This window comes from Melanostigma gelatinosum, assembly GCF_949748355.1.
Source record: "Melanostigma gelatinosum genome assembly, chromosome: 13".
Taxonomy (NCBI): domain Eukaryota; kingdom Metazoa; phylum Chordata; class Actinopteri; order Perciformes; family Zoarcidae; genus Melanostigma; species Melanostigma gelatinosum.
Genome location: NC_136646.1, coordinates 14,640,003 through 14,655,386, shown reverse-complemented (window position 1 = coordinate 14,655,386; position 15,384 = coordinate 14,640,003). Strand labels below are relative to the sequence as shown.

At 35.8% G+C, this 15,384-nt stretch overlaps 1 protein-coding gene across 1 annotated transcript; it reads right to left on the bottom strand.

Annotated features, from left to right (window-relative positions):
• Positions 1-16: 16 nt before the first annotated feature.
• Positions 17-2,912, bottom strand: lpar2a (lysophosphatidic acid receptor 2a). Its single transcript, XM_079281462.1, has 4 exons — positions 2,795-2,912; positions 1,287-2,039; positions 550-812; positions 17-184 (listed from the first exon to the last, which is right to left on the bottom strand). The coding sequence occupies exons 2-4, from the start codon at positions 2,035-2,037 to the stop codon at positions 95-97; spliced, it is 1,104 nt and encodes a 367-aa protein (XP_079137588.1). The 5' UTR covers positions 2,038-2,039; positions 2,795-2,912; the 3' UTR covers positions 17-94.
• Positions 2,913-15,384: the final 12,472 nt, after the last annotated feature.

The following is a 15,384-nucleotide window of genomic DNA, read 5'->3' as shown; positions in this document are numbered from 1 at the left end:
CAAAAGATGCATCTTTATATAAATTTCTTCATTCAATTGAATCATATACGATGTTAGATGACAGTAAAGGTGAAGGTATTTCGTTTGAAGGCCATCATACCCCTGGCATCGTCCAACTGTCTTCTTTATGGTTTGTCTCCGTACAGACGGCGTGATCTAACTTCTGCACACAGCCAAGAGTCTCCTGTAGAAGAAACACAACTTAATCAGCATTACGGGCTATAAAGATAAATATGTTGCCGTGTAACATTCATTCATTTACTGTTAACCCTCCCAGACACTTTTTACGAGAAAAGTGGTGTTGACTCAAAGATTAACGAAACTAAACAAGACGAATCAAGAGGAGGAATTTACTGGTTCTATCTTGCGCCACGCACAAGATACGTTAGATTAAAATCAGTGTTCATTAGTGCAGGACGGGAAAACATGCATGACTCAGAGGGGGAGAATTTGGGCCTTTTTTTCTTTTTGTTAATCACGACCGCAGGTACAGGTGAACATGGAGTAACGCCTGTTGAAAGGTGCTGTGAGGCTGTATTCTAGCTTCACCTCCGGCAGTGGAGAGTTGACCTCGACAGGTGACAGCTCTCTCTGCTGGTCAGCACCTCTCCGACACAAGCAGCACAGGATCCACTTGAACGTCCTCCGCATCTCGTCGTCTCGCAGGGAATAGATGACGGGGTTGACCAGAGAGTTGCATTCCGCTATCGCCAAACAGAACTTCTCGTAGGCATTGGCGTGGCTGGCTTTACCCAGCAGCCCGTCCAGCAGGAGAGTCATGAGGCCCGGCATCCAGCAGATCACAAAGGCGCCTGCAGACATGCGGGTTGTTATTGAGGACAGGAAAGAGTCGACGACCATGAACTCAAATCTTACACGAACGCAGCAATGTAATATAACAATGATTGACTAACACACAGGTTAGAGCTGCCAAACTGGTTTTGGGGGAAGTGGGAGAATGCAGGTAGCACGCACCCAAATATGAAACATCTCCCCGAGCACATTCAGTATCGACACCTTCAAAATACACACTAGCGCCCTCAGTTTGTCTCACATTAAGTGGAAAGCTGAATTCATGTTGAAGCCATTAAACATTACTTTCTGAGAAACTGTAGAAGATTAGGACTCAGATACTGAACAAATAAATGAAACGGCCCAGATGTGTGTTTTCAGAGTGAGGCAGAGCTAGACTGTTCATTTTGTGGTTGATTAAACAAAAAAAAACTTGACATTTGACCCACAACTAACATCCGGCAGTGGATGGTTGCACACAAACAGCTTCTCACCCAGAACCATGGAGATAGTTTTCATCAGGTTGACAACAGTTTGCCTGTGCCGCATGTCCGTGGTGTGATGAGACGCGTGCGACATCTGGTACCTCACATAGACGAAGATGCGAGTGTACACGGCCACCATGATGAAGAAAGTGAGCAGGTTGAGCACTGCCCAGAAGATGAGGAAGCGGCGGCTGTAGAGAGGAGCGACGGTGGAGCAATCGTCCAGATCGCACTCGCAGTTCCAAAAGGTGGAGGGCACCAGGCCCATGATGATGCTCACGGCCCAGATGCAGACCATCAGCAGCACCACGCGCCGCTTGGTCATCTTGCTGTGCAGCTGCATGGTGATGATGGTCTGGTGGCGCTCCACGGCAACAGCCAGCAGGTTGGCCACAGAGGCCGTCAGGCTGATGTCGATCAAAGCCCCGCGGATGTACCACTGCTTCTTGGAGAGCGTGCTGGTCCACGGGCCCGTGTGCAACATCAGGTTGGCGTAGGCGATGCCTGCGAACAGGTCCGCTGCAGCCATGTTGCCCAGGAGGTAGTAGATGGGGAAGTGGAAGCGGTGGTTCATGGAGATGGCCACCATCACCAGCAGGTTGGCCAAGACTACGATGAGACACACCGTCAAGCCCAGCCCGATCACCACAGAGTCCCGCGTCGTCCACGCCACGCTGATCTTCTTGCCCACCCAGTTGTAGAAGAAGGTGACATTGTGGCTGTAGTCGCAGGGACTCCACACACTGCTCTCCATGGCCATAGCTGCAGACAGAACGCTGACATGTTAGGGTGTCTACAACAGGTGCAACAGGTAATGTACAATACTGTATTTATTCAATATTCACCAGGTGTAATTGAATCATGATAACAGCTTAATCCTCTTATTTCACATACCTTTACAAATTGAATGTTGTAATAACTTTTTTTGCTGTATTGGAAATAAATTATTGTCGTTAACTGTGGACTTTGAGAGTCACTTGCTGTCATAACTCGATACATTCAACACATTGGTTTTCAGTGAGATCGGGACACAATCATCAATACCAGAGAGTGATCACAACTTCAGGCTGCATACACAGCTTATTTCTAAAGACAGATGTGCTACAGTAAAGATTAATTCAAAAAGCGTCTCGGGAAATTAACTCTATCAATTGTGTAATCTATAAAATGTCCGAAAATAACGTAAAAAACCCCCCAAATGTACAATTTCACAGGGATCTAAAGTGTGATCTTCAAATTGCTCTTTAGTCCCTCAGACGTTGAAGAGCTGAAACCATTCGGTGGAGTAATATTTGACAAGCAGTCGATGATACAACAATTTAACACATGTTTACTCTTTACTCTGGGGCAACAACATCTAAACACACGTACTCGTCAAAAAATGTATTTTAGCTCATGCAACGTGTTTCAATTTGCAGTGAACATGTGTTGCTGGTGCTGATTATACATATATATTCTTTAAAAAAAATATATTTTTTTAGACTTTCTACAGAACAAAACAAGTAGTTGAAACCAACCGCCTTTGTTAGCGTCCCCTCCATCCAGACAGTTCCGACATGAACCCAGAGTTAACAGCTGCTATCTGATGAAACACGAAGTCTTTGCGCTCCTGTCTCTGTTGACATCGAAGTCGACGCCTCTCAGTGAATCATTCTCACTCAGATCAGCGACAGACCGGTAACCGTGCTGCCTTCAACTGCAGCCTGGAATATAGGAAAAAGAACATGCACACAGTGGGTTTCACTCTTTTAGGGGATTTGTTTTGAGGAGCGTATAAAGACAACAGAACATAAAAAAACAAAACGGGACTCCGACCACGCGAGAGAGCTCAGTGGCAATAAATAGTAAAAAAGTAAATTCCTGGTCACGACAGTGCTCATGTTATATCATCTGAAATCACGGAACATTATGTTGGACAAGTGTCTTTTGGTACTTTTATTTTGAAGGTATTTGCCGGAAAAATTTGTATAGTTTTGTGTTTGTCTTAAGGCTGGTGGAAAATGAGTAATCACTGCCCTCCAGTGGTCACAGTGGGGTACTACAACATTACATTACATTCGTTACCAACACATAAATCCTCAGTCATAAAAAGTACAGTGTCAGAGTATAGCATGCCATGAAAAACGTCATACGAAAATTACCAAAGTATTACAAAACACCATGAACATTACCATAGTATAAAATGCCATGCTATAGTATGCCACAAAAAATATTTTTAAAAATGTCAGAATATTATTCCACAGCAATGGTCATCAAAAAACATAGTATAGCATGTTGTAAAAAAACTCATAAACATTCATAGCAAATATCATAGCACAGTATGTCATAAAAATACAACAAACAATGTCATAAAAGCAGAGTATACTATGCCATAAAATTCATACTGTAGTATGCCATTAAATATGTCATCAAATCACTCCTACTAGCATCAAGACGTACACTGCTATGACATTAAATGAGACGTTTTCAATATGTGTTTAGATCATGCACTGTTCTCATACACGTGTTTAGAATCACGAGTATCTTCCGCCCTCTTGTGGCGACCGTGAATAACTACATTACATTACGCTACGTTAAATAGGTTGGCTAATACTGCGGTGTATTTAGCAGAATATTTACACTTTGTCATCAAACAATATGAATGTGCAACGTAATGCATTCATATAAACAGTTCTGCAGCAAATCTTACTTACTTGTTTACCTCCATTTGTATAGAACGGCCGGTTAGCTTGAATGTGTTCAGAATTATGAGGGTCGTCGCCCTCTAGTGGTCACTACGAGGAACTGCAATATTAGATTAGTCAATGAACACATTATGCAGCACTTTTCAGGTATACTCGAAATAAAGTAACCAACATCTTCTCATCCTTCAGTGGTAATAACACAGATATTTATCACAATTATGGTTGTGACAGTTATGCTGTCTTTTTTATGCTTAAAGTTTAGAATCTACAGTAACAGAAGAAATATCTAGTTGATGAAATAAATCGAAAAAGTCAGAACCTAACCCGTATTCACTAAAAATATACTGTTGAAGCGCCAAAACTCCCTCACGTCGTTTCTGTTATTTAAATGTAGTAACTTCACGATCCAGTAACTACTTTACCCTGGATATTCCTCATGTTTACACACACAAACTGGTTTCAGGTATTATGCACCTTTTAAATTAAATGAATGCAAACTGTTCTCAAAGTAGTCCTGCATTCTCATTTTAAACTCCATTGTCTGATGTTTTTATGACTCGTGTAGCTGTTTTTAATTCCTGTTTATTGTGTAATCTTGTAGTTTTAATCTTAATTTGACTAACTCTAACCCTGGTTAAATAACGATTAAATGATAGAAAAAATATTCATTATGATCCCACTAATAATGACTCGTACACAGTGATATGTTATATACAACGTGTATAACGATTGTACAGGTATTAAACTTGTGTGTTTATGCCATATGTTGAATGTAGAGTGATAATGGTAATATTATTATTTTTGCAGTAGCTTTGTTTCTGGTTGTTTGAATTTGTTCATAATAATTTCAAAGAGTTAACCGTAAGTTTGTGTTTGATTTTATATTTCCTGAAGAACAAAGAAATCAAGGAAACAGCCACAACAGCTGTTTTGATTGTCATCAATATGTAGGCTACAAATACCTTCAAAATGAAACAATAGAATGAGGAGACAGTGTTTGTAATATCCTGTCCAAGCATGTTGAAAACTATGAAAAAAAGTCAGCCAAGCACGTCGAAAAAAGTCAGTTTAGCATGTCGAAAAAGACAATCAAAATGTCATGGTTTAGCATGGCGAAAATGATTACAAAAGGAGTCATAGTATAGCATGTGGAAAAATATTTAAAAAAATCATAGTACAGCATGTCGAAAAACATAAAAACTTCATAGTATAGCATGTGGAAAAGGTTTTATATAAATCATATTAAAGCATGTCAAAAAATATTAAAACGTCATAGTATAGCATGTTATAAAAACATAAAAACGTCACAGTATAGCATGTTGAAAAGTATAAAAACATAGTGGTATAGCATGTCGAAAAAGATCATACAAATGTTGTAAAATGGTATGTCGAAAAAGATCATACATTTTATTGAAAAACAGGTCCCATATGGTCTAGCGGTCAGGATTCCTGGTTTTCACCCAGGCGGCCCGGGTTCGAGTCCCGGTATGGGAATGAGATTTTAATAAGATCCTGAAATGCTTGTTTAAAAAGATGATTAAAAAGTCAGCTCAGCAAGTAGAAAAATATTATAAAAAAGTTCCAGTTTAGCATGTCAAAAAAGACAATAAAAATGTCGTTGTTTAGCGCGTCGAAAAAGATTACAAAAAAGTCATAGTATAGCGTGTGGAAAAGCTTTTATATAAATCATATTAAAGCATGTCAAAAAATATAAAAACGTCATCGTATAGCATGTTATAAAAACATAAAAACGTCATAGTATAGCATGTTGAAAAGTATAAAAACATAGTGGTATAGCATGTCAAAAAAGATAATACAAATGTTGTAACATGGTATGTCGAAAAAGATCATACATTTTATTGAAAAACAGGTCCCATATGGTCTAGCGGTCAGGATTCCTGGTTTTCACCCAGGCGGCCCGGGTTCGACTCCCGGTATGGGAATGAGATTTTAATAAGATCCTGAAATGCTTGTTGAAAAAGATGATTAAAAAGTCAGCTCAGCAAGTAGAAAAATATTATAAAAAAGTTCCAGTTTAGCATGTCAAAAAAGACTATCAAAATGTCATAGTTTAGCACGTCGAAAAGATTACAAAAAAGTCATAGTATAGCGTGTGGAAAAGGTTTTATATAAATCATATTAAAGCATGTCAAAAAATATAAAAATGTCATAGTATAGCATGTTACAAAAACATAAAAACGTCACAGTATAGCATGTTGGAAAGTATAAAAACATAGTGGTATAGCATGTCGAAAAAGATAAGACAAATGTTGTAACATGGTATGTCGAAAAAGATCGTAAATTTCATAAAAAAACAGGTCCCATATGGTCTAGCGGTCAGGATTCCTGGTTTTCACCCAGGCGGCCCGGGTTCGACTCCCGGTATGGGAATGAGATTTTAATAAGATCCTGAAATGCTTGTTTAAAAAGATGATTAAAAAGTCAGCTCAGCAAGTAGAAAAATATTATAAAAAAGTTCCAGTTTAGCATGTCAAAAAAGACAATAAAAATGTCGTTGTTTAGCGCGTCGAAAAAGATTACAAAAAAGTCATAGTATAGCGTGTGGAAAAGGTTTTATATAAATCATATTAAAGCATGTCAAAAAATATAAAAATGTCATAGTATAGCATGTTATAAAAACATAAAAACGTCACAGTATAGCATGTTGGAAAGTATAAAAACATAGTGGTATAGCATGTCAAAAAAGATAATACAAATGTTGTAACATGGTATGTCGAAAAAGATCATACATTTTATTGAAAAACAGGTCCCATATGGTCTAGCGGTCAGGATTCCTGGTTTTCACCCAGGCGGCCCGGGTTCGACTCCCGGTATGGGAATGAGATTTTAATAAGATCCTGAAATGCTTGTTGAAAAAGATGATTAAAAAGTCAGCTAAGCAAGTAGAAAAATATTATAAAAAAGTTCCAATTTAGCATGTCAAAAAAGACAATCAAAATGTCGTTGTTGAGCACGTCGAAAAAGATTACAAAAAAGTCATAGTATAGTTTGTGGAAAAGGTTTTATACAAACCAAAATAAAGCATGTCAAAAAATATAAAAATGTCATAGTATAGCATGTTATAAAAACATAAAAACGTCACAGTATAGCATGTTGGAAAGTATAAAAACATAGTGGTATAGCATGTCGAAAAAGATAAGACAAATGTTGTAACATGGTATGTCGAAAAAGATCGTAAATTTCATCAAAAAACAAGTCCCATATGGTCTAGCGGTCAGGATTCCTGGTTTTCACCCAGGTGGCCCGGGTTCGACTCCCGGTATGGGAATGAGATTTTAATAAGGTCCTGAAATGCTTGTTGAAAAAGATGATTAAAGAGTCAGCTAAGCAAGTAGAAAAATATCATAAAAAGTTCCAGTTTAGCATGTCAACAAAGACAATCAAAATGTCGTTGTTTAGCACGTCGAAAAAGATTACGAAAAAGTCAGAGTATAGCGTGTGGAAAAGCTTTTACATAAATCATAGTACAGCATGTTATAAAAACTTCATAGTATAGCATGTTGAAAAGTATAAAAACATAGTGGTATAGCATGTCGAAAAAGATAATACAAATGTTGTAACATGGTATGTCGAAAAAGATCATACATTTTATTGAGAAACAGGTCCCATATGGTCTAGCGGTCAGGATTCCTGGTTTTCACCCAGGCGGCCCGGGTTCGAGTCCCGGTATGGGAATGAGATTTTAATAAGATCCTGAAATGCTTGTTGAAAAAGATGATTAAAAAGTCAGCTCAGCAAGTAGAAAAATATTATAAAAAAGTTCCAATTTAGCATGTCAAAAAAGACAATCAATATGTCGTTGTTGAGCACGTCGAAAAAGATTACAAAAAAGTCATAGTATAGCGTGTGGAAAAGGTTTTATACAAATCATAATAAAGCAGGTCAAAAAATATAAAAATGTCATAGTATAGCATGTTATAAAAACATAAAAACGTCACAGTATAGCATGTTGGAAAGTATAAAAACATAGTGGTATAGCATGTCGAAAAAGATAAGACAAATGTTGTAACATGGTATGTCGAAAAAGATCGTAAATTTCATCAAAAAAACAAGTCCCATATGGTCTAGCGGTCAGGATTCCTGGTTTTCACCCAGGCGGCCCGGGTTCGAGTCCCGGTATGGGAATGAGATTTTAATAAGATCCTGAAATGCTTGTTGAAAAAGATGATTAAAAAGTCAGCTCAGCAAGTAGAAAAATATCAGAAAAAAGTTCCAGTTTAGCATGTCAAAAAAGACTATCAAAATGTCATAGTTTAGCACGTCGAAAAGATTACAAAAAAGTCATAGTATAGCGTGTGGAAAAGGTTTTATATAAATCATATTAAAGCATGTCAAAAAATATAAAAATGTCATAGTATAGCATGTTATAAAAACATAAAAACGTCACAGTATAGCATGTTGGAAAGTATAAAAACATAGTAGTATAGCATGTCAAAAAAGATAATACAAATGTTGTAACATGGTATGTCGAAAAAGATCGTAAATTTCATCAAAAAACAAGTCCCGTATGGTCTAGCGGTCAGGATTCCTGGTTTTCACCCAGGTGGCCCGGGTTCGACTCCCGGTATGGGAATGAGATTTTAATAAGGTCCTGAAATGCTTGTTGAAAAAGATGATTAAAGAGTCAGCTAAGCAAGTAGAAAAATATCAGAAAAAAGTTCCAGTTTAGCATGTCAAAAAAGACAATCAAAATGTCGTTGTTTAGCATGTCGAAAAATATTATAAAAAAGTCATAGTATAGCGTGTGGAAAAGGTTTTATATAAATCATATTAAAGCATGTCAAAAAATATAAAAATGTCATAGTATAGCATGTTATAAAAACATAAAAACGTCACACTATAGCATGTTGGAAAGTATAAAAACATAGTGGTATAGCATGTCAAAAAAGATAATACAAATGTTGTAACATGGTATGTCGAAAAAGATCATACATTTTATTGAAAAACAGGTCCCATATGGTCTAGCGGTCAGGATTCCTGGTTTTCACCCAGGCGGCCCGGGTTCGAGTCCCGGTATGGGAATGAGATTTTAATAAGATCCTGAAATGCTTGTTGAAAAAGATGATTAAAAAGTCAGCTAAGCAAGTAGAAAAATATTATAAAAAAGTTCCAATTTAGCATGTCAAAAAAGACAATCAAAATGTCGTTGTTGAGCACGTCGAAAAAGATTACAAAAAAGTCATAGTATAGCGTGTGGGAAAGGTTTTATACAAATCATAATAAAGCATGTCAAAAAATATAAAAATGTCATAGTATAGCATGTTATAAAAACATAAAAACGTCACAGTATAGCATGTTGGAAAGTATAAAAACATAGTGGTATAGCATGTCGAAAAAGATAAGACAAATGTTGTAACATGGTATGTCGAAAAAGATCGTAAATTTCATCAAAAAACAAGTCCCATATGGTCTAGCGGTCAGGATTCCTGGTTTTCACCCAGGCGGCCTGGGTTCGACTCCCGGTATGGGAATGAGATTTTAATAAGATCCTGAAATGCTTGTTGAAAAAGATGATTAAAAAGTCAGCTAAGCAAGTAGAAAAATATCATAAAAAGTTCCAGTTTAGCATGTCAACAAAGACAATCAAAATGTCGTTGTTTAGCACGTCGAAAAAGATTACGAAAAAGTCAGAGTATAGCGTGTGGAAAAGCTTTTACATAAATCATAGTACAGCATGTTATAAAAACTTCATAGTATAGCATGTTGAAAAGTATAAAAACATAGTGGTATAGCATGTCGAAAAAGATAATACAAATGTTGTAACATGGTATGTCGAAAAAGATCATACATTTTATTGAGAAACAGGTCCCATATGGTCTAGCGGTCAGGATTCCTGGTTTTCACCCAGGCGGCCCGGGTTCGAGTCCCGGTATGGGAATGAGATTTTAATAAGATCCTGAAATGCTTGTTGAAAAAGATGATTAAAAAGTCAGCTCAGCAAGTAGAAAAATATTATAAAAAAGTTCCAATTTAGCATGTCAAAAAAGACAATCAATATGTCGTTGTTGAGCACGTCGAAAAAGATTACAAAAAAGTCATAGTATAGCGTGTGGAAAAGGTTTTATACAAATCATAATAAAGCAGGTCAAAAAATATAAAAATGTCATAGTATAGCATGTTATAAAAACATAAAAACGTCACAGTATAGCATGTTGGAAAGTATAAAAACATAGTGGTATAGCATGTCGAAAAAGATAAGACAAATGTTGTAACATGGTATGTCGAAAAAGATCGTAAATTTCATCAAAAAAACAAGTCCCATATGGTCTAGCGGTCAGGATTCCTGGTTTTCACCCAGGCGGCCCGGGTTCGAGTCCCGGTATGGGAATGAGATTTTAATAAGATCCTGAAATGCTTGTTGAAAAAGATGATTAAAAAGTCAGCTCAGCAAGTAGAAAAATATCAGAAAAAAGTTCCAGTTTAGCATGTCAAAAAAGACTATCAAAATGTCATAGTTTAGCACGTCGAAAAGATTACAAAAAAGTCATAGTATAGCGTGTGGAAAAGGTTTTATATAAATCATATTAAAGCATGTCAAAAAATATAAAAATGTCATAGTATAGCATGTTATAAAAACATAAAAACGTCACAGTATAGCATGTTGGAAAGTATAAAAACATAGTAGTATAGCATGTCAAAAAAGATAATACAAATGTTGTAACATGGTATGTCGAAAAAGATCATACATTTTATTGAAAAACAGGTCCCATATGGTCTAGCGGTCAGGATTCCTGGTTTTCACCCAGGCGGCCCGGGTACGAGTCCCGGTATGGGAATGAGATTTTAATAAGATCCTGAAATGCTTGTTTAAAAAGATGATTAAAAAGTCAGCTCAGCAAGTAGAAAAATATTATAAAAAAGTTACAGTTTAGCATGTCAAAAAAGACTATCAAAATGTCATAGTTTAGCACGTCGAAAAGATTACAAAAAAGTCATAGTATAGCGTGTGGAAAAGGTTTTATATAAATCATATTAAAGCATGTCAAAAAATATAAAAATGTCATAGTATAGCATGTTACAAAAACATAAAAACGTCACAGTATAGCATGTTGGAAAGTATAAAAACATAGTGGTATAGCATGTCAAAAAAGATAATACAAATGTCGTAACATGGTATGTCGAAAAAGATCATACATTTTATTGAAAAACAGGTCCCATATGGTCTAGCGGTCAGGATTCCTGGTTTTCACCCAGGCGGCCCGGGTTCGAGTCCCGGTATGGGAATGAGATTTTAATAAGATCCTGAAATGCTTGTTGAAAAAGATGATTAAAAAGTCAGCTCAGCAAGTAGAAAAATATCAGAAAAAGTTCCAGTTTAGCATGTCAAAAAAGACAATCAAAATGTCGTTGTTTAGCACGTCGAAAAAGATTACAAAAAAGTCATAGTATAGCGTGTGGAAAAGGTTTTATATAAATCATATAAAAGCATGTCAAAAAATATAAAAATGTCATAGTATAGCATGTTATAAAAACATAAAAACGTCACAGTATAGCATGTTGGAAAGTATAAAAACATAGTGGTATAGCATGTCGAAAAAGATAAGACAAATGTTGTAACATGGTATGTCGAAAAAGATCGTAAATTTCACCAAAAAACAAGTCCCGTATGGTCTAGCGGTCAGGATTCCTGGTTTTCACCCAGGCGGCCCGGGTTCGACTCCCGGTATGGGAATGAGATTTTAATAAGATCCTGAAATGCTTGTTGAAAAAGATGATTAAAAAGTCAGCTCAGCAAGTAGAAAAACATCAGAAAAAAGTTCCAGTTTAGCATGTCAACAAAGACAATCAAAATGTCATTGTTGAGCACGTCGAAAAAGATTACAAAAAAGTCATAGTATAGCGTGTGGAAAAGGTTTTATATAAATCATATTAAAGCATGTCAAAAAATATAAAAATGTCATAGTATAGCATGTTATAAAAACATAAAAAGTTCACAGTATAGCATGTTGGAAAGTATAAAAACATAGTGGTATAGCATGTCGAAAAAGATAAGACAAATGTTGTAACATGGTATGTCGAAAAAGATCATACATTTTATTGAAAAACAGGTCCCATATGGTCTAGCGGTCAGGATTCCTGGTTTTCACCCAGGCGGCCCGGGTTCGAGTCCCGGTATGGGAATGAGATTTTAATAAGATCCTGAAATGCTTGTTGAAAAAGATGATTAAAAAGTCAGCTAAGCAAGTAGAAAAATATTATAAAAAAGTTCCAATTTAGCATGTCAAAAAAGACAATCAAAATGTCGTTGTTGAGCACGTCGAAAAGGATTACAAAAAAGTCATAGTATAGCGTGTGGAAAAGGTTTTATACAAATCATAATAAAGCATGTCAAAAAATATAAAAATGTCATAGTATAGCATGTTATAAAAACATAAAAACGTCACAGTATAGCATGTTGGAAAGTATAAAAACATAGTGGTATAGCATGTCGAAAAAGATAAGACAAATGTTGTAACATGGTATGTCGAAAAAGATCGTAAATTTCACCAAAAAACAAGTCCCATATGGTCTAGCGGTCAGGATTCCTGGTTTTCACCCAGGTGGCCCGGGTTCGACTCCCGGTATGGGAATGCGATTTTAATAAGATCCTGAAATGCTTGTTGAAAAAGATGATTAAAAAGTCAGCTCAGCAAGTAGAAAAATATTATAAAAAAGTTCCAGTTTAGCATGTCAAAAAAGACGATCAAAATGTCATAGTTTAGCACGTCGAAAAGATTACGAAAAAGTCAGAGTATAGCGTGTGGAAAAGCTTTTACATAAATCATAGTACAGCATGTTATAAAAACGTCACAGTATAGCATGTTGAAAAGTATAAAAACATAGTGGTATAGCATGTCGAAAAAGATAATACAAATGTTGTAACATGGTATGTCGAAAAAGATCATACATTTTATTGAAAAACAGGTCCCATATGGTCTAGCGGTCAGGATTCCTGGTTTTCACCCAGGCGGCCCGGGTTCGACTCCCGGTATGGGAATGAGATTTTAATAAGATCCTGAAATGCTTGTTGAAAAGGACGATTAAAAAGTCAGCTCAGCAAGTAGAAAAATATCAGAAAAAAGTTCCAGTTTGGCATGTCAAAAAAGACGATCAAAATGTCATAGTTTAGCAGGTCGAAAAGGATTACAAAAAAGTCAGAGTATAGCATGTGGAAAAGGTTTTATATAAATCATAGTACAGCATGTCAAAAAATATAAAAACGTCATAGTATAGCATGTTATAAAAACATAAAAACGTCATAGTATAGCATGTTGAAAAGTATAAAAACATAGTGGTATTGCATGTCGAAAAAGATAATACAAATGTTGTAACATGGTATGTCGAAAAAGATCATACATTTTATTGAAAAACAGGTCCCATATGGTCTAGCGGTCAGGATTCCTGGTTTTCACCCAGGTGGCCAGGGTTCGACTCCCGGTATGGGAATGCGATTTTAATAAGATCCTGAAATGCTTGTTGAAAAAGATGATTAAAAAGTCAGCTCAGCAAGTAGAAAAATATTATAAAAAAGTTCCAGTTTAGCATGTCAAAAAAGACGATCAAAATGTCATAGTTTAGCACGTCGAAAAGATTACGAAAAAGTCAGAGTATAGCGTGTGGAAAAGCTTTTACATAAATCATAGTACAGCATGTTATAAAAACGTCACAGTATAGCATGTTGAAAAGTATAAAAACATAGTGGTATAGCATGTCGAAAAAGATAATACAAATGTTGTAACATGGTATGTCGAAAAAGATCATACATTTTATTGAAAAACAGGTCCCATATGGTCTAGCGGTCAGGATTCCTGGTTTTCACCCAGGTGGCCCGGGTTCGACTCCCGGTATGGGAATGAGATTTTAATAAGATCCTGAAATGCTTGTTGAAAAGGACGATTAAAAAGTCAGCTCAGCAAGTAGAAAAATATTATAAAAAAGTTACAGTTTAGCATGTCAAAAAAGACAATCAATATGTCGTTGTTGAGCACGTCGAAAAAGATTACAAAAAAGTCATAGTATAGCGTGTGGAAAAGGTTTTATACAAATCATAATAAAGCAGGTCAAAAAATATAAAAATGTCATAGTATAGCATGTTATAAAAACATAAAAATGTCACAGTATAGCATGTTGGAAAGTATAAAAACATAGTGGTATAGCATGTCGAAAAAGATAAGACAAATGTTGTAACATGGTATGTCGAAAAAGATCGTAAATTTCATCAAAAAACAAGTCCCATATGGCCTAGCGGTCAGGATTCCTGGTTTTCACCCAGGCGGCCCGGGTTCGACTCCCGGTATGGGAATGAGATTTTAATAAGATCCTGAAATGCTTGTTGAAAAAGATGATTGAAAAGTCAGCTAAGCAAGTAGAAAAATATCAGAAAAAAGTTCCAGTTTAGCATGTCAAAAAAGACAATCAAAATGTCGTTGTTTAGCACGTCGAAAAAGATTACAAAAAAGTCATAGTATAGCGTGTGGAAAAGGTTTTATATAAATCATATTAAAGCATGTCAAAAAATATAAAAATGTCACAGTATAGCATGTATAAAAACATAGTTGTACAGCATGTCGAAAAAGATAATACAAATGTTGTAGTATGGTATGTCGAAAAAGGTCGTACATTTCATCAAAATACAAGTCCCATATGGTCTAGCGGTCAGGATTCCTGGTATTCACCTCGGCGGCCCGGGTACTCATGGCCTAACTTTAAATCATGTTGCACCAAACTTTAAAACTAAAACTAGCTTTAAATTACAAAGATTAAAAAAGAAACATTAAAATTAAAGTATTGCATGTCATATCATTGTAGATCTTGAAAATGTCATAAAAAGTCGTATCATAAAACAAGTCACAGTATAGTAACTCTTAAAAGGGTCATCAAAAAGTCATAGTATGTAGTAAAAATGTCATGAAATCTCATAGTTTAAAAATGTTGTATGTCATATAAAATTGACAAATGAAAAACTAAAGCATTCCTTAAAAAGTAATAGTATAGTATGTCATAAAAAGTCATAGTATAGCAGGCTTTCATAAAAGTGCCATAGTATAGTATTTCATAAAAAGTAAAAAATCATAGTATAGTATACCATTAAAAGTCACAACATAATATGCTAAAACTCTGACAAAAAAGCAACAATAGGTGTCAAAAGTGTCAAAACTGCAGAAGTTATTACCCCATTTGTCTGTGGCAATGTTGTTTTGGAATTTAAGTGCAGTTGGCATGTCTAAAGCAATGACTTTAAAGCTCTGTCTTGAGAATGCTGCTAAATGAGAATAGGTGAGCTATATACCAGTTCCAAGAGGCATTTCACAAAAAAAAAGAAAAACAGAATTTAGTATATTTTTTTATTTTCTATAAAAGAGATGAGTTTATTCAATGATCATAACAGACTGAATCAGAGACCTCGATAGATCACTCACATA